The sequence below is a fragment of the Herpailurus yagouaroundi genome, unplaced genomic scaffold (assembly GCF_014898765.1).
Source record: "Herpailurus yagouaroundi ecotype Mexico unplaced genomic scaffold, PumYag 190, whole genome shotgun sequence".
Lineage (NCBI taxonomy): Eukaryota > Metazoa > Chordata > Mammalia > Carnivora > Felidae > Herpailurus > Herpailurus yagouaroundi.
Window position 1 is genome coordinate 10,068,059 of NW_024412421.1, and position 19,481 is coordinate 10,087,539.

General features: G+C 54.0%; 1 protein-coding gene and 1 pseudogene across 7 annotated transcripts in view; one reads left to right on the forward strand and one right to left on the reverse strand.

The window, feature by feature from the left end:
* The window catches only part of SLC12A3 (solute carrier family 12 member 3), a 39,624-nt gene that overhangs the window by 19,145 nt on the left and 998 nt on the right, over positions 1 to 19,481 (forward strand). For 2 of the 7 annotated variants that reach the window (XM_040498064.1, XM_040498066.1), the window contains exons 18-25: positions 701 to 807; positions 2,181 to 2,263; positions 3,296 to 3,469; positions 4,104 to 4,205; positions 6,047 to 6,158; positions 8,523 to 8,609; positions 12,170 to 12,305; positions 13,996 to 14,063. In XM_040498064.1, the coding sequence (XP_040353998.1) occupies positions 701 to 807; positions 2,181 to 2,263; positions 3,296 to 3,469; positions 4,104 to 4,205; positions 6,047 to 6,158; positions 8,523 to 8,609; positions 12,170 to 12,305; positions 13,996 to 14,063 (869 nt within the window). Of the gene's footprint in view, positions 1 to 700; positions 808 to 2,180; positions 2,264 to 3,295; positions 3,470 to 4,043; positions 4,206 to 6,046; positions 6,159 to 8,522; positions 8,610 to 12,169; positions 12,306 to 13,995; positions 14,064 to 19,481 lie in introns of all 7 variants that reach the window. The other 5 variants (XM_040498068.1, XM_040498069.1, XM_040498070.1 and 2 more) reach the window with 3 other exon arrangements.
* Positions 246 to 369, reverse strand: LOC121010088 (uncharacterized; annotated as a pseudogene).

A 19,481-nucleotide genomic window follows, 5' to 3' on the forward strand; every position in this document is an offset into this window, starting at 1 on the left:
GCCCCTTCTCACGATTTTTTAAAAAAGAACATATAGGGTCTTTTGGGGGGGGTATGAAAATATTTTGAGAATAGATAGCAGTGATGTTTGCACAACATTCTGAATATCTTAAATTCCGCCGAATTCTATACCCTTTAAAATGGTTAATTTTGTGTTATGTAAATTTTATGTCCAAAATTTTTTTTTACATTTTTATTTTATTTATTTATTTATTTATTTGTTTGTTTATTTATTTATTTATTTTACAGGGGAAAGCGCGAACGCAGTCCCCCACTACCACAAATTATGCAGTCGAGTTTCCCACATTTGGGGATTTTTTTTTTTTTTTTTTTAACATTTTTAAACACTGAAAAAAGAAATACAAAAGATGGGCAGGTGAGATGGCCTGGGGATACTCTAAAGCTTGACATCCAAATTCAAGTCACTTGTGACGAGGAATAATTTGCCGGAGAAGCAGGAACTGGAATAATGCAGAGCTAACGGGGACGGTGCGGTGATCGTAGCTTCTGGTTGTCACGTCACCTTTCTCGCAGGTGTGTCCAGACAGGCAGGACCCTGAACTGGCAGGATGGGATTTCTGAGCCCTCGCCACCTGGCAAAGAGGTCAGCGGGGGCTGAGAGAGCCCCACCCTCGTCACAGCACAGAGCCCCCGTGGGGCACGAGGCCTGGTCCCTCACCCCAACCCCCTACCCCTTGCAGGCCACAGGTCTCGGGAGAATGAAGCCCAACATTCTGGTGATTGGGTTCAAGAAGAACTGGCAGTCGGCTCACCCGGCCACAGTGGAGGACTACATTGGCATCCTGCAGTGAGTGAGGGCACGAGGGAGGCAGGGCCTGGGGTCTCTTGATTTGCGCCTTGGGAGTTTCCTGGGCCTTGGGAAGCAGTGGGTGTTAGAAGAAGGCGGTTCAAAGCTCAGGAAGAAACAGACCCACTGAGGGCTCGCCACTCTGGGGCCCGGACACCAAGATGGGCAGGGGCAGGCAGGGAACACAGAGAAGGGGACCGGCCGGGTGTGGGACGATGGGGAGCGAGCTGGAGTGAGCAGCTGTCACTTGGCTGCAGCCAGCCGTGCCCAGGCAGAAATGTGGGCCCGGGCCCAGTGTTGCCCAGATCTTCTGGTTTTTCAGAGAAGTTGAAAATGTGGGTTTTTAGGTGAAAACCTTGTGCTCGCCTGTGGGCTACAGAAGGCCTCCCGGGAGGCGACCATGTGGGGACTCCCTGGGGACTTCAGGGTGAACTCCGAACCTTTTCTCCTTCAGCTCTTGCTGCGCAATGGCCAGCAAATGCCTGCCTGGGTTGCTTTTCTGTGTTGATGCGGCATAGAGAGGCAGTGTGTAGTAGCATTTCCAGAACAAAGGCTGAGCCCTGGGTCCCTGGGACCTGCTTCCGGGTCTGCTGTGAACCAGCTGCCTGACTCTGAGCCATGCACCTGAGCCACCACGGACACAATCACAGCAGGAAGTGGTGGGATGTCTGTTCAGCACCCCACCCCCCAGCTTCGGCACTCCAAGACCCCGAAATGCTGGGGCCTGAGAAGCCCCTGTCCCAGAGATGTGTAACTGAAAGGACCCATGGGGGCAATGCTTGGCTCATCAGATCAAGCCCTACTGGTGGTCTCCGGGGCCCTCTGTCAACCGGGCAGTAAATCCACTTCCGGGGTAGGAGTCTTCTAGACATTCCACATAGACAGGCTATTGGCTGCCTTCCTGAGCAAGGCCATTCCTGTGTCTGTGCCTGCCCTCAGGGTTCTGTCTCAGCCATTTGACTCCAGACCCAGCTGGCCACTTCCTTAGCGTGCAATCATGGGCAAGTTACTCCCCAAAACTCAAGGTTTGGATCTATAAGATGGGGCTAGCAATTCCCATGCCCACCTCTATTGGCAGGTTGTGCAGATTATCCAAATGTATCAGGAGGACAGAGCCTGCTTCAAAGACTGGCCTGACTTGGCTTCCCTCTGAGTACAGGGTTCACAGCATCCATAGTGCCACAGATCATAGAGCCAGAGGGGTCCTGGGGGGCTCTCTGGTTCCACTTGCGTGTCACAGAGAGGGGGAGATGAGGCCCAGAGAAGAGGGGCATGGTGGAAGGCAAGGCCAACTCTAGACATCTGGTCTCCTGGGGGCTGGGGGCTGAGGGCTGGGACCGAGAGGAACCTGACCCCACCTCTTCTCCTCCCAGCGATGCTTTTGATTTCAACTACGGTGTGTGTGTCATGAGGATGCGTGAGGGGCTCAACGTCTCGGAAGTGATGCAGGCACACAGTGAGTACACGCCCCACCTATTGGCATGCCTGTCAAAAGCCAGAACAGGAGCCCAGAAAGTTCTAGAACCCGATTTTTTTTAAGTGGTAGAGGGAAGAGAGAGAGAAGTTAGTAAGGAATAAAAGCTCATATATTCATAAAAAGTTAGCTTTTGATGGCCTCTTAGAACTCATCATGTTTCCAAATGAAGAAACTGAGGCCCAGAAAGGAGACGTGATCAGCTCAAGGCCACACTTCCAGCTGGGTGCAGAAATGCGACTGGAACTCAGGGCTCCCCAATCACTATCAGGGTTTTTGCAACCAGACGAGATAAAGAGGATCTAAGAGGAGAAAGAAAAAGAGGGAAGAAAGGAGAATGCCCAGATAAAGACACTGGAATATGAAACTACACAGAGAAAGGCCATGGAGACGGGACATCTCCGAGACCATCTTTGGGGCACCAAGGAGGGATGTGTTTTACGTTTAGTCATGCGGGAATCTGCAGACCCTGAATTAGTCATATTTGCAGGGCTGAAAGAAATAATATATGGTCTCGAAAATAAGTGGGGGCGGCACAGGGGGAGCTGACAGGTACAGATGCTACAGTTCTGGCTGGTGGGGACCGGAGTGTGCTGACCCATGTCACCCTGTGCAGACAGCATGCCTGGCACACAGCGGCTGTGCAATGAATATTGATGCAACCAATATTTACAGAACAGCAGCCCGTGCTCCTGACAGACGTTGTGCTAGGCGCTAGGGGTACTGCAGGGGTAAAACAAAGTCTGCCCCTGGGAAGCTGCTGTTCCCATAGGAAGTGCAGTGGACCCACAAGTCATTTTAGACAGTGACGCCGACACAGGACACGTGGTCCGAAAGGCCTCTCGGAGGAGGGGGACTTTCGCTGAGAAGGGGAGATGCTGTGAGGGCTCCTGGCTCAGGGGCAGGGGCCAGGTCAGTGGAAGGTGAGGAGTCAGGACTTTCTAGTATAAGGGGGAGCCTGGAAGTGCCCTCGGCAAGGAGAGCCTGGGAACAAAACTGTCCCCTCTCTTGCAGTTAACCCAGTGTTTGACCCAGTGTTTGACCCAGCGGAGGACAGCAAAGAAGCCGGCACCAGCGGGGCCAGGCCATCTGTCTCAGGCACACGTCAGTCCCCACCCCACTCAAGGCGCCCTCACCTCGTGGGGCAGCTAGTGGGGGGCCGTGAGGGAAACTGGTCAAGGGCAGGAGGTGCTCGAGACCCTTGGGGATGGGTAACTGGGGGCCAGAGCAGGTGGGCTGGGGCAGTATTCAACATCACAGCCCTCTTTGGGAATTCAGTATCCTGACATTGTGGGGACCCACCCAGCTGGCTCTGCAGCCCATGTCCGACCCCTCCAAAGGCACCTGGCCACACTCAGATGTCAGGGAGGAGAGGAGTAGGCTTCTCCTTCAGTCCTTTCCCACTGATGCTCTGGGAGGCAGGGGAACAGCACAGGAGCTGGGGGCATCCGGTGGGCATTTGCGAGGGGCACAGGGTTTTTTTTAAGAGAATGGTCCCTAGTCTCCAATGCCCACCAGAATCCTGGGAGAGAGACGCTAGGAGCAAGGGAGGGGCACATCCTAGCACTGCATGTCTGGGACTGCCGCTCCTGGTCCACCTGCCTGACAATCGGGTATAAGGGTCTCACTGTCAGGAGAGCCATTGGTGGTGATCTGGGCCAGTCCCCACCATGCATGCCCTGAGCAGAGTGCTTCTGGCCGCTGTGTGCGTGGCCCGGGTGACAGCGAGCCCACCTCACAGGGCAGGTGGCTCTGTTTTCAGACAGACGCAGGCATTTGAATGTGCACTGCTCTGAGGTGACCTGCCCCTGTGCTCCTGCAGTGGACCCTGAGGCCCTGGTACGGGAGGAGCAGGCCAGCACCATCTTCCAGTCTGAGCAGGGCAAGAAGACCATAGACATCTACTGGCTATTTGACGACGGAGGTCAGTGCCCCCCTGGACACCAGGTCTCCCCAAGGCTGTCTTCCCTACATGGCCTACCCTTCCTGGCCACTCTGGACAAGGTTCCTAGAGGGACCCCGGGGCCCAGAAAAGGGGAATAGGGACCTTCGGGCCCACCTCTGGGCTTGGGGGAGCCTGGCCGCGCCCCTCTCTTGGCCCCCAGTGTTTCAGCTGTAAAATGGAGCACTTTATAGGAGGAGCTGAGTTTGGCACGGGATGGAATGTTCAGACAAGCTGGGCCTTAGGAGCCACGGGCACCCGCCATAACTGGGGGAGATGGGCCAGTGCACAGAAAAGCTGTAGGAATGTTCTTCTGTTCCCAAAGAAATATACCCTCTCCCATTTTTCTTAAGATACATGCCTCTCAGCTTTATTATTCCATGTAGACAGAAATAGGCCCCCAGGTAGACAGAAAATGTTCCTGCTCCAGTAGTATGTATCCTGTTGGTGAAAGTTAATATAGAGAGAACGCTTACCCTTGCTTGACGTTAAGTGCTTTCCGTGGGCTAACCTAATGCAATCCCTAGGTAGGAAGTTGTTTGAGACTCCTTTACAAATAAGGAAACTGAGACATAGAGTGGTGACGTAATTTGTCCAGGGTTATGCAGTGGTAACTGACAACTGCTCTTGGCCTTCTATGAAGGGATGACAAGGAAGGATGAGGGTTCCCATCCATTGGTCAAATCTTTCATCTTCAAAAAATGCCAGCAATCCAGATTTTCACATGCAAAGCCCCCACTTATTATAAACATTTTTTTAATGCTTATTTATTTATTTATTTATTTTTTAACGTTTATTTATTTTTGAGACAGAGAGAGTCAGAGCATGAACGGGGGAGGGTCAGAGAGAGAGGGAGACACAGAATCTGAAACAGACTCCAGGCTCTGAGCTGTCTGCACAGAGCCCGACGCGGGGCTCGAACTCACAAGCCACGAGATCGTGACCTGAGCCGAAGTCGGACGCTTAACCGACTGAGCCACCCAGGCGCCCCAATGCTTATTTATTTTTGAGACAGAGTGCAAACGGGGGAGGAGCAGAGAGAGAGGGAGAGACCGAATCCAAAGCAGGCTCCAGGCTCTGAGCTGTCAGCACAGAGCCCGACGTGGGACTCGAACCCACAAACTGTGAGATCCTGGCCTGGGCCGCAGTCGGACATTTAACCGACTGAGCCACCCAGGAGCCCCCAATTATTAAATGTCAGCTCACTTATTTAAAAACATCATGCAGATGAGAAAGAATGAAATCATGCCATTTGCAGCCACGTGGATGGTCCTGGAAGGTATTATGCTGAGTGAAATAAGTCGGTCAGAGAAAGATATCATATGTTTTCACTTACGTATGGATCTTGAGCATCTTAACAGAAGACGATGGGGGAGGGGAGGGGGGAAAAATAGTTACAAACAGAGAGGGAGGGAGACAAACCATGAGAGACTCTTCAATACAGAGAACAATCTGAGGGTGGTTAGGGGAGAGGGGGAAATGGGCGATGGGCATTGAGGGGGGCACTTGTTGGGATGTGCACTGGGGGGTTGTATGTAAGCGACGAATCACGGGAATCTACCCCCAAAACCAGGTTAGCCAATTTGACAATAAATTATATTAATAAATAGATAGAATAAAAACATCATGCAGGCCAAATGGACCCCAGCCCACAGAGCCCCGTGTGCCACCCTGCTTTAGTCTAGCACCCTCATGATACAGATGGGTAAAGTGAGGCCCAGCGAGGGGAAGAGGTTTGCCAGTGGCAGAGCGGGGCGAGAACCCAGAGGGTGTTTTGCCCTGAGAGCACTTCCCTCTTGATTTACGGGGACCCTCCTTGCCAGGCCTCACCCTCCTCATCCCCTATCTCCTCGGCCGCAAGAAGAGGTGGAGCAAATGCAGGATCCGCGTGTTCGTGGGGGGCCAGATCAACAGGATGGACCAGGAGAGAAAGGCGTAAGTGGGGCTTGCTGGTCCAGCGCCAGCCCAGCTCTCCCCAGGGGTGCCCCCACCCCCGCTCCCCGCACCCGCACCACTGCCCCGGGTGGGCTCAGCTCCCCCCAGGTCACAGCAGTGGTGAGGGGGCTCTGGGCCCGGGCAGGCTTCGGTGTCCTGTCCCCCTTTTAATAAGCGGCAGGCGCTCTAGTTCCAGCCGTGAGGGGGAGGAGTGTTACATTTTAAAACCACAAAATCTGCTCCAGGAGAAATCTGTGTGAAAGGAAGGATGGAGAAGGCCCCTCCTGCTGAGAGGTGAGGTGGGGCTGAGGATCCTTCAGGGCGACATCCCCCCAAGCTTGGGATGCTGTTTCTGGTGAGACAGGAGGTGACTTCCGTGGCCAGGAGACGGGGCCGCAGATCCTACTGACTTTCTTGGTGAGAAGTGACGTTTAATTCTCCTCCAATTGTGTGGCTCACTCCACAGGAGGAGGGCCCTCTGCCGGGAAACCCAGGCTAATCTGTCTCACCCGGAAAGAACAGGCCTGGCTGGGGAGCTTGGCCGGCAACGGCTACCGGTCAGAACTTAGCCACGGTGGTTTGTGGGTTTTACTGATCGCCTCTCTCCGGCAGGAGATGCTGGTTTTCTCTTGAACATTGCCCTATGACATTTCCTTTTAAGATGTGGCTAAGTAAGAAATGAGTTGATTTAAGTCGAAAGGGAAGTAGATGGTAAGGCAGGTATACAGGTGTGCGGCCGGGCAGGTGGCTCACGTGTGCCTAGAGTTGGGCCACGGTTGTTTTAGAGCAAAAGCGAGGTCAAGTGAGGTGAAAGGTTGTAGGGTGGAAGACAGCTGGACGGGGCAGACAGGTTGGGAACAATGGGTGGCTTGCTCAAGGTCGTGCGATTAATTAGCCAAAGAGAAGAAACTCTGCCCAGCCTCTGGTGCCCTCTACAACAATCCCAGCCACGACGCCCCAGGGCCGGGACCCTGTGGCCTTGCCACCCTGGTCCTGCACCAGGACTACGTCCCCATGATGCCTTCTCAGTCACCCCTTGTGCGAGTTAAGGGTGCCCAGCAACCCCATCTCCTTGTCCTCACTCCTGCTGAGAGCTTCTATACCGGAAGGCCCTTCCCAGCAGTGCCGAGGAAAGCGTTGCTTAGAAAGAGAAGCATCTAGCTTCTCTGTGATCTCCAGAAACAGGCCAGGAAGGCTGCTTTGCCGGCTCAGCTTCCAGTTCCAGCCCCCAATGGAAGCCGGGCTCAGCAGGTTTAGTTGGGCTCAAGACCATGGCCCCATGGGGGTCACGGGCTGTCCTGCATGGGAAGGTTGTAGCGTGTTCTCTGCCTCCCAACCGTCCCTCCACCAGGCCAAGCCCTCTTCCCCCCACTTTGTGACCCCAAGACCAGGCTTGTGCTGCCTCCTGCCACCCCCCACACTGCACACCAACACATCTGCCCACAGCTCTGCTTCCTAATTTCGCTCCCGAGTTCAGGGACCAGCAGCAGCTTGATACCTGGGCCCCAGCCTGATCCTTAAGGTTTATCCCTCCCTCCTGCCTCCCCCAGCTAGCCACTCACTGCTCCCCCTTCACCCCCTGCACCCCCATGTTCTCACTCATTGGGACTTCCCACCCCCATGCACTCAAACCCTGCCAGCTCATTCTGGAGTGTCCCCAAAATCCCGTCCCGTTCAGGAATTCTGATGCAGTGGGTGGGCTAGGGCCAAGTCAGGTATATTACTTAGAAGGCTCCGGTGTGGACACCACACCCCCTTATAATAATCTTACACACCAGGCACTGTCTGGCTAGCTTGCCGCCTCCTCCATGAAGCCCTCCCTGACTGACACAAACCATGGCGCTGGCGTCTCCTCCCCTGTTGCATGCAAAGCCAGTGCTATGTGGCTGTCGCTCCTGGTTCTGCATGTAGCTCATGTGCGGCATCTCTGTTTCCTTAGCCCACCCTGTAATTTCCTGTGGTTTACCTTCCCATCCCTTAGACCCTTGTTTCTCAAAGTGTGGTCCGTGGAGCAGCCGTATACATCACCTGGGAGCTTATCAGAATGCAGAATCCCAGGCCCCTGCCCCCGACCAGGTGAATCAGACTGCATATTGTGACAAGGTCCCCGGCAGATGTATAGACACATTAAAACGTAAGGCGTGCTAGTATAGTACGGAGATACTTGGGGAAACCCTGCTTCATTACTTTTCCACATTGCTAGTCATCATCTGACCTACTCTATCAATATTCGGTTCTTGTCCTGAATGCAAACTCCCTGAGGGCAGGGTTTGATCTGCTGTACTCGCTGCTGGGTCCTCGGTAGACACTCAAGACCAACCCACTGACTGGAAGAACTCATGTTTAGAACTCTCCACCTTCCAGGATCATTTCTCTGTTGAGCAAGTTCCGACTGGGATTCCACGACGTTCACGTCCTTCCCGACATCAACCAGAAGCCGCGGGCGGAGCAGTAAGTTCTCTGCACTGACTTCCTTCCCAGGCAGAAGGACCAGCCATGTGCCCTGCAGACCCCTGTGCGTGTTGCCCCTGCGTGTCTGGTGAGCCACGGGCAGGCAGCCACCTACACGGGGCTCAGGGGAAGAAAGAGGAAGGGGTAGGAGTTTGCAGCCGCTCCTTCTCCTGCCAGTGTTTCTTCCTTTGCATATCAGAGCTCTGGGCTTTGCCAGAAACACAGCTGGGCTGGAGGACAGTGAATGGTCAGTTCGTGCTTTTCTCAGAGCACGTGTTTCACGCTGGCGCGCGTCCCGGGTGCTCTGCCCCTCGAGGGGAGGCAGGTGTTTCAGCCTTAAGGGACCCCACCCCCACCCACCCCAAGGACCTGCGGGGGTGGGGGGGGGGTGTCTGGCTTCACACTTCCCACTGCTTGCTACTCATAAGTTTCTAAATTTTCTCCAACACCCTGAATGTTTTCATAAAGCAGTGGTTCTCAAACCTTGGCCGCTGTCAAAATCACATGGAAAGGCGTATGACAACACAGCTTGCTGGGTCCCCCTCCCCCGCCCCCTGCCCCAAGATGCTGAGTCAGCAGATCTGGGTCAGTGCCTGAGAACCTGCATTTCTAATAAGCTCTCAGGTGCCGGTCCAGGCACCCAACTTTGAGAACCACTGTCTTAGTCCTGAGTCGATGTTCAAAAATGCCAGATAGGGGCACCTGGGTGGCGCAGTCGGTTAAGCGTCCGGCTTCAGCCAGGTCACGATCTCGCACTCCGTGAGTTCGAGCCCCGCGTCAGGCTCTGGGCTGATGGCTCAGAGCCTGGAGCCTGTTTCCGATTCTGTGTCTCCCTCTCTCTCTGCCCCTCCCCCGTTCATGCTCTGTCTCTCTCTGTCCCAAAAATAAAATAAACGTTGAAAAAAAAAATTTAAAAAAAAAAAAATGCCAGATTGATGGCTTCTGCCTACTTGTGGCTTCTGAGCTCTAGACCTTGACCTTTTTTTTTTTTTTAATTTTTTTTTTTTCAACGTTTTTATTTATTTTTGGGACAGAGAGAGACAGAGCATGAATGGGGGAGGGGCAGAGAGAGAGGGAGACACAGAATCGGAAACAGGCTCCAGGCTCCGAGCCATCAGCCCAGAGCCTGACGCGGGGCTTGAACTCGCGGACCGCGAGATCGTGACCTGGCTGAAGTCAGACGCTTAACCGACTGCGCCACCCAGGCGCCCCTAGACCTTGACCTTTTTGTGAGGTCTCAGCTCCACTATGAACTTACTCCTTCTCTAGGCATTGCCTAATTTTAGTTCCTGAAAAAGGAACTATGACTGGCCTAGTTTATCTCTTCCTGCCAGGCGAAGGTAGAGGTTGCCGCAAAGCCTATTTCTTGGCTACCTTTGCTCCAGTTGGCTGTGGCCAGGGTTGGCAGAGTCACAGGCCCAGAAGCACATGGCTGGAGGGCAGGGGCCGTGGCAGAGGCACATTCCAGAACTGAAGGTACATAGTCCCTGAGGCAGAAACGTGGCAGCGACAGCCCCTGATGTTATTTTTATAAATACATCGGTGCTTAGAGTGGGGCGAATGTTGAATGGTCTGGGCCACGCCTCTCCTCCTCTGCCCCCACCCCACAACACCAAGCACTCAGACTTTAAGCAACACCCCCATGTGAACTTGTAGCTAGGCTCAATGGTGGGGTCAGAAGGAAGGTTATTTGCCTGCTCAATGATTCAATTTCATATTCTGAAACTAAGACGTTTACAATAGGGTTTGCTTTCTGTAAATCAGTCTAATCGAGGTTTTGAGCACTCCACCTCCCTAGTAAAAAGTAAGGTCCGTCCGACCTCTTACTTCTCCCTTAGATTCCCCATTTCCTGGAAAGGGAAGGAAATCAAGAAAGGAACTAGTCAGTGGTGATGGGTATATTGGCCCCTACTGCGTGTTGGGGCAGAGGTGAGTAATCACAGCTCCCACCACCAGGGTTTACTCTGGCCCAAGTGCAGGCTAGAGGAAGTCAAGAGCCATCAGAACGCTGCTGACACGGACCAGAACGCACAAGACAATGCAGCTGTCTCTGTTGGCAAAGCCTTGAGAAAGGCCTCGAGCAGAGACACTGGGGAATACCTTCTAGCGGGGAGGAGACTGAGAGCAAAAGCACGCAGACCCCATCCAGCAGCCCTGATCTTTAATACCCCCGCCTTGGCCCCTCTCTGCCTTCACTTCCTGGCCCACTGTCTCCTTTGCACAAACTTCTCCAAAGAGATTTAAGCCCTTCGTGGCCACTACCTCACGGAAATCACCCTCGCCAGCGTCATTGCTCACCTCCGCACCACCTTGTCCACAGAGCTCATTTCTGTCCTTATCTTTCTCTGCCTCTCCACTACATTTGACACAGCGATCCTTCCTGAAACAGTTCTTTTGGCTCTGGAGACGTCGCCCTTGACAGGATCCCTCCTACCTTAGTGATCCTTCTTTCCAGTTTTTTATTTTATTTTTTAATTTTTTTTTTTTAGCGTTTATTTATTTTTGAGACAGAGAGAGACAGAGCATGAACGGGGGAGGGTCAGAGAGAGGGAGACACAGAATCTGAAACAGGCTCCAGGCTCTGAGCTGTCAGCACAGAGCCCGACGCGGGGCTTGAACTCACAGACCGCGAGATCATGACCTGAGCCGAAGTCAGCCGCTCAACCAACTGAGCCACCCAGGTGCCCCATCCTTCTTTCCAGTTTTGATTGCTGATTATTCCTCCTTTATCTGACGTAAACTAGTCTGCATCCTTGGGATTGGGCCCTGGACATTTTTTTCTCTTGACTCTGTCCCCCATGTGAGCTCATCCATCCATATGGCTTCAGGAGGCTTCATCTGAATGCTGACCAGTCCCAATTTCTATTTTAAATAATGTAAGTCAAGTCACAGAACAGACACAGACAGCTTCCTGTCTCACTCAGGGCAAATAACGAAGGCCTGTCTGATCTGGGTGCCCCACTCACCTTGCTCTGGCCATGCTGGCTCCTTTGCTGCTCCCCAAACACACCAAACACACTTCTGCCTCAGGGCCTTTGCACCTCCAGTTCTGTGTGCTTCAGCACCCGCTGACCTGTGAAGAGCTGGCTTCAGAGGGACAGGCATCCTTCAGCTTCAGGAAGGCCTTCCCCACCCCAAATATTCCCAGTCCTGGTACTCAGTTTGTGCCTTCAGGAAACTTCCCCTCTATATTGGCCTGTTTATTGCCCAGCAGACTGTGTGCTCTGTAGATAGCGGACGTTGTGGGGTTTGTTCCCTGGCAAGTAGCACAAAGCCTGGCACAGGATGGTACTCAGGAGCTACCTGGGGACCGGTCCAGTGGGTAGAAGTGGATCCCAAGGCGGTCGTGTGGACAGCTTGCGGAAGGTTGGCTGAATGCCACAGCCAGCGTCAGTGCTGATTTCTGCGCAGAAGCTGCTTTGATGTAAACCGCAGTGGCAGAATGGGTTCAGCCTATAAAGAACGTCCCTTTGGTTCCCATGTCCATCTCCCTCGGGGCACCTGGTTCCCATGGAAACTGGGCCATCTCACCTGGTCTCACCTCCTCTCTCTGTCCCTAGCACCAAGAGGTTTGAGGACATGATTGCACCCTTCCGCCTGAATGACGGCTTCAAGGATGAGGCTGCTGTCACCGAGATGAGGCGGGACTGCCCCTGGAAGATCTCAGATGAGGAGATTAACAAGAACAGAGTCAAGGTACCAGAGAGAGAAGGGCCTTGCCGGGGTGGGTGGGGGTCAAGGCCCTCCTCTGGGTCAGGGCCATGTGCTGTATCTGTCTTAAACTTTCTTTCCTTTTTTTTTTTTTTAAGCTCATTTATTTATTTTGGGAGAGAGCAAGTGAGTGAGTGGAGAGGGGAAGAGAGAGAAAGAGAGAGAGAGAGGGAGAGAGAGAGAATCCCAAGCAGGCTCTGCACTGTCATCATGGAGCCTGATGCAGGGGCTGGAACCCATGAACTGTGAGATCATGACCTGAGCCGATATCAAGAGTCCGATGCTTAACCCACTGAGCCACCCAGGCGCCCCTGTTCTGAACTTTCTTAATGTTCTCCTCTTAACCCTCCCCCTCTACCATGCCCCAGCCTCTGGGGTATCCTCAAGCCACAGATGTTTGGTAGCCCAGTCGTGGAACTCAGAGCCATTCTTGGCATGAGAGCCTGGTCCCTCTGCCCATTTGAGTCACCCCCGGCCATGGCAATGGACTGGCCAGAGGTCTTCCTCTCCTCTCTATGGCTGGTGGGAGGGATTCCTGAGACAGGTGGCAAAGGTCAAGGTAGACCTTGTGCTATGGGCCAACAAGCTGCCTGGTGGTTCCCCTTAGCCTGTGGACCCCATCCCACAAGCAGCCTAAAGCCATGGATGCCCCTGCCCAGATAGCATCTTCCAGACTCTTTCAAGGCCTAGAGGAAAGTGGTGGCTGCCGTGGCCACTCTGCGGTGGGGCGAGCTGTGGGAGCGCCTGGGGATCACAGTTCTGCTCCCTGTGTGCTCTGGGTCAGTGGTCCCCTCACCCCTACTTTGCCCCTTAGAGGACATGTAGCAAACTCTGGGACACCATCCCATCCCACCTTCCCGCAAGGAAGAATTACTCCCTGCAAACGTCACTAGTGCAGGGTCCGGAGTCTGGGATCTCAGTGAACTCACTTCCCTCCTTCTTTGGGGTGTCCTCCCACAGTCAGACTCTTGAGTGTCAATCATTTCTGAACCATCTGGAGACAGGTCTTGGGGTGGGAGGGAGCCTCCCAACCCAACCTCACGTAAGCTTTGGGGAGTTCTGATCTGTCACAGCCCTGAGGCTCTGCCCCAGAGGGCCCACAGCTCCTTGGGAAATGCTGGATAAAGCATAGTGTCCCCAGAAGGCTCTGGCTTGGCCTGGTGCAGAGAAGGAGACGGCATGTTCCACCTCTGCTCCGACTCTACCTTATCGAGAGGCTTCCACATGCCAGGACCTCGGCTTGGTGATTTGCATGGGTTATCGCTCTCGACGCTGCCCAAATTCCCCCAGGGAGGGGATTATCCTACCCATTTTGCAGCGAAGACAGTGAAGCTTGGGGGGCCCGCATGCCTTGCCCGGGTTCCCTCTGCTGTGAGCTATCAGGGCTGAGATTCAGACCCAGCTCCCCCCGCACCACAGAAGGCGCTCGCTCCCCCGACTACGCCCCCAAGTCGTGGTAATAAGGTCCAACAAGGAAAAGCCACGGAGGGCTTCTCAAGGTGAACTTGGCACTCAGTGACTCTGAGGGGCCCCTTCCATCTCAGAGGAAGGAGAGTCTGTAATAGTTTAGGGGGAACAATTCGTGCATCTGGTTTGAATGTTAAAAGAGGCTGGTGGGCTTAGCGGGGACGTTTCCCAAGAATGTAGGCAGTGACCACGTGGCTTTTCGTTCCAGTCCCTTCGGCAGGTGAGGCTGAACGAGATCCTGCTGGATTCCTCCCAGGACGCTGCTCTAGTGGTCATGTAAGTGGCCCCCGGTGGGAGGGGAAGCCTGTCGCAGAGGCCCGGGGCGTCCGCTCCGGGAAGGGATTCAGGAGGTGCGCACCTCAGGAGGGCTGGGGACCCGAGCCCTCCCCTGTGAGGCGGAAGGGCCCGAAGTTCCAGGAAACACAGTCCAGGTGGCTCGTTAGCACGTGGCTGGGCCTGCGTCCACGGCACCCCCCTCGCCTGAGTGCCAGCTGGCAGAGGTCTAGGGCCTCACACGTCCCAGGCCTCACGGACTCCCCTGACCATGGTTTTCCCTCGTTCGCCTCCTTTTCCTGCCAAACTCAGCTTGGCAAAGAGGACCCAGCCCATTCCAGAAGAACATCAATTCCTGGTTGTTTGGGAATCACCCGGCCCTTCTTGGCCATTGGCCACCCCCGACTGACGTTGGTGCCAAGCCTGGGCAGCAGAAGGAGAGGCTCGCCATCCCAGGCTCCATGCCCGTCAGACCTTCCGGCTTCCGCTGCTGCTGGCTGTGTCTGGTTATGGGCCACTTCTGACTATGCGGAAGGCGAGGGGACAGGTGGCAGTGGCACTGAGGGTCTCAGGGTGGCTCTATTCTCTCGGAGGCCAGGAGGAAAAACATGGTTGGCCAAGCCCTCTGAGCGCCCTCCCTGAGAGAAGCCCAGCTCCCAGGGAATGGGGCTATGGGGCAAGGCAGCTAGCTGACCTGGCTCACATTTCCTGAGGGCTAGTCACCTGGGAGTTCCTCAGGACAGCCAAGAAGCCTGCGGGGACTGGTTTTTCCTATCCTGAAACCAGGATCCAGCACACCACTTGCAGGCCCCAATGCAAAATGAAAATGTGTTCAAACATCATTAAGGATGGCAAGATGGCGGCAGCAGAGGATTAAGCCCAGCGTGGGACCCTTCCAAGTGCAGGGGCCCCACGCGACTGCACGGGTTGCACGTCCAAGTGGCTGGCTCTGCGGGAGCAGTGCTCCCCGGGGCCAGTAGGGCGGATCATTTTTTGTACAAAGAAAGTGCTTCGTGTTTCTTTGATGTGCCAACTGTGGTAAGAGAAAGAGCTGGGTTTATTTGTGAGCCTCTGGCCAACGCCCAGCAGAGAATGCTCCCAGGGCAAGGCTGGACTAGGCTGTGGACTGGGTCAGAGTGCAAGACAGTGGGGATGGCTGCATCCTGGGTTGACTCCCCGGAACTTTCTTTGGGTGTGGTACCTGGTGTGTGCGAAACCACCTCTTCATGAGCGCTACCTGTGTTCGGAGAAGTGGGATTTTGTTTTTGATTTTTTTAATATATTTATTTATTTTTGAGAGACAGAGTGAGACAAAGTGGTGGGGGGGGGGGTGCAGAGAGAGAGGGAGACACAGAATCCGAAGCAGGCTCCAGGCTCCGAGCTGTCAGCACAGAGCCCGACTCGGGGCTCAAACCCACAAACCGCGAGATCATGACCTGAACCGAAGTCAGATGTTTGACTGAGCCAAGAGAAGTGGGATTTTCTTTTTTTTTTTTTTAATTTTTTTTTCAACGTTTGTTTATTTATTTGGGACAGAGAGAGACAGAGCATGAACGGGGGAGGGGCAGAGAGAGAGGGAGACACAGAATCGGAAACAGGCTCCAGGCTCTGAGCCATCAGCCCAGAGCCTGACGCGGGGCTCGAACTCACGGACCGCGAGATCGTGACCTGACTGAAGTCGGACGCTTAACCGACTGCGCCACCCAGGCGCCCCGAGAAGTGGGATTTTCAAAAAAAATTTTTTTTCAATGTTTGCCTATTTATTTTGAGAGAGAGAGAGCATGAGCAGGAGAGGGGCAGAAAGAGAGGGAGAGAGAGAATCCCAAGCAGGCTCCACACTGTCAGCACAGAGACTAATGCAGGGCTTGAACTTAGGAACCGTGAGATCATGACCTGAGCCGAAGACTTAACCGGTTGGAGGCTTAACCGACCTAGCCACCCAGGTGCCCCTGAGAAGCAGATTTTTTGCATTTTGTCTCTGCTGTCGTTAGCTCACTGTGTGGCCTTGAGCAAGTAACCCTACTTCTCTGTGTCTCTGTCTCCCTGATTATAGAGAAGAGTTAAACCTAATTATTTCCAAGGTTGTCCTTCACTCTAACATGCTGTGATTCTAAGTTTACTTGCCACTAAAATGAGTCGGTCTCTCAAGCCGTAAGTCAAGCAGTTTCATCCTGGGAGATGAGCCCCTGCTGATACCTCTCCCTTCCCACTTCCCAATCCCCGGGACCTCAGAAGGAAAGCCAGTCCCCCACCCACCAACCTTCGTGGGATTGGCAGGTACAAATAATCATGGGTCCAGACATCTTAGAGAAGACGCCTGTGCATGGTGTCCGAACCCATGGGACCAGCTACATCTGCTGCGTGAAGGGGCCCCGGCCTTTGGGCCACCTTCACTGGGAGGGCACGGCGGCCGCGCCTCGGCATTGCCCGTCTCCACCCCGGAGACACGCCCGCCAGTGTTTCTACAAGTTCAGCGAGGGTCACTTCCCTCAGAACCACCGGGGCACTGAGCAAAATGGCCAGTTCCTCTGTTCCCTCCAGATCAATGTCTGGGGCGGAGTCAAGGAAACTGCATTCCCCAGAAATTCCGAGGAAGGAAAAGAATCCTCCCAGGCCGCGGTGAAAAGATAAAATTACATTTTTCAGCATCTTGAAGAGCGCACTTGGACCATTTTCTAGAGCAGGTTTGGGGCAGAACTTGGTGTTTGCTCTGTACCCATCAGCGGTTTATCTGATTAATGGCCCGTGTTTGAGTTCAGCTTAACCTGCGCAGCTGATAAACCAGCCTTATAGGATGATAAGCCAGCCCGATAACTTTTGCCGAGATGAACAACCTGTCTCTGGTCCCACTTTTGGGTTTGGACCCGTCTTTCTTCCATAAAGACGCCCTCCTCAAAGGCAATAGTAGTCGTCGACATTGCATCTTGTCAATCGAGTTTCTATGCCACACTCGGGCATTGGGCCTTAGTAATTTTCACAACACTGTGAAGTGTTTCTGTTTTATACCTGTCTCCCCCACAACACACACACACATTGAAGATGAGGAAACTGAGTCTCAGGGGAGTTAGGGCAACTTGCCCAGGATCCCACAGCTGTGAAATGGGGATTGTTTCCTGAAACCTTGGATCCAGGTCAGATGCAAATCTGAACAAAAGGTTCCTTTATTCTGGAGCAGCGTTATTTCTAAAGATTAACAGCTGAAAGCTGTTAATCCTGGGAACAGGAGTGATGGGCCTGGGGTGGAGCGCAAAGGGAGGACGGGTGGACAGGCTCCGCTGGGGAAGGGAACGTGGTGCTGAAGCTTGAAAGGCCACAGCAGGAGTGATGGGTGTCCCCTGCCCCTGGTAATGCAGCCACCAGCTTTGAAATTTCTGATTTCGGTGCCTGAGAATGACGTGGGAGTTCCCGGAGAGTCTTTCAATGTAACTGAAACTTCAGCCTGTTAAATCAGAAAAGTTGGGTTTCGATCTTTCCACTTCCCTTCCCCTGAGTGTCACCAGACACAAACATGTCCTAACTGTGGTGACACTAGCTGATTGAAATACCCCTGTTCCCCGCCACCTTTCCCAGTCCTAGGGAACTTGCTTTCCGCCCCCCCTCCCCCGCCCCCGCCCCTGCAATGTTTGTTTATTTTTGAAAGAGAGAGAAAAAGAGACAGAATCCGAAGCAGGCTCTAGGCTGTCAGTGCAGAGTATGACACAGGGTTCAAACCTATGAACCACAAGATCATGACCTCGGCCAAAGTTGGATACTTAACTGACTGAGCCACCCAGGCACCCCTAGGGAACTTGCTTTCTAAAGGAGGGTAGAGGTGGTCCCAAGGGAGGCTTTGAGGCTCGACTTTTAAATAAGAGACAGCTGCTCAGGGACCCTGGTTGGCCTTCTCAGCAGAGGTGAGGGTTGCAGCGAGCAGAGGCAGCTGGCGGGGGAGAGGGGGGGTGATCCCAGACCGCGGTTGGAGCCCCAGCTCTGCCACGCTCTAGCTCCATCCTTTCTGGCCGCTAAGTAATGAGTGCGACATCAGCGGCTGGCGTTAGGAGGTGCTTGCTGTGTGCCAGGCATTGCGTGGCTCCCTTTGTGTGCTTTGTCCTCTGTAGAGCTCGCAAGCATCCTGTGAGGGGGGTTGGTGTGTCCTCACCTTAGGGCGGTGAGCCACCTGCCAAAGCCACGTGACCGAGGAGGGGCAGAGCCTTGCTCACAGCTTCCCTGCTGCCAGCTCCCGCCCGTGCTCTGCAGCCCAGAGTCGCTCAGTCTTCCTTTCTGCCCGGGTGCCCTCAGCTGGGAAGAAGGCGGGTTGCTGCAGGCCCTGCCCATCCCCCGGGGTTGTGTTGAAGTTCAGATGAAATAACGGTTGGGATGGACCGTAGGAAAACAGACTGTAAAGTGCAGCCCCGTGTGAGATGCCGGTGTCTCAAGTTCATGTAACGCCCGCTGGGCCTGTGAGATACTGCGCCTTCTCCTGGAGCCAAGAGCAGGGCAGCCACCGTCATCCTGAAATATTTCTGGAATCTTAAGGTGGTGGAAAAGTCACTTCCTGAAATAGCCGTGATTATGTGGTTGAACGGCCGCCCCAGGGCACCTCGTTATTTGCACGGCATTGCAGTGCGGACAAAGGGCTGTCCCAAGGCAAGGGGGAGTGCTGCTCCCAGGGCCTCACATACACGGCAGGAGGCGGGACAAGAACACACTGAAACATGTGAGCGTATCACACTGTTGCGGCCACAGGCTGGCACGACTCGAGGGGCCTGAGGGGGTGAGATCACCCGTGCGATGGCCCAACTGTACCAGTCTGTGCTCTAGGCACGGGGAAAGGATAGTGAGCAGCACAGACAACAAATGAAAAGAGGTTTTTGGAGAGTGGGAAGGGCTGTGAGGACAATGAAACAGGGTGCTGTGATAAAGAGAGACAGTGGCCTGCTCTGGAAGGCAGCTATGTTAACCACTGTATCACCAACGCCCCCCTCACAGGCCAGCTCTGAATAAGGTGATCAGAGAAGGAGGTGCTTGTAAGCCAAAGCCTGAGTGATCTGAAGGAGGAGACAAAGTGGAGAGCTGGAGGCCCGCCTTCTGGGTGGGGAGAACATCACATGCAAAGGCCCTGGGGCAAGAGCAAGCTTGCCATTTTTTTTTTTTTTTTTTTTCTGGAATGGAGAGAAAGTCATTGTGTCCACAGGGGTGTGAGCGAGGCCCAGGCTGGGAGGAGGTGAGGTTGTGGAGATAGGTGGAGACCAGATCGTGTGAGTCTTACCAGGGCCATGGCTTTGTTTACACAAGCTTTGTGGGTAAAGGTACATTGGAGTTGAGCTTTCAGGGAGAATGGGAGATCGTTCTTAGGGTGGCTAGGAAGAAGGAGTGGTGAAGGACTCCATAAACAGAGTTGCTATTCAGAAAGCAAGTCATGAGCTAGGGCGGGGGGGGGGG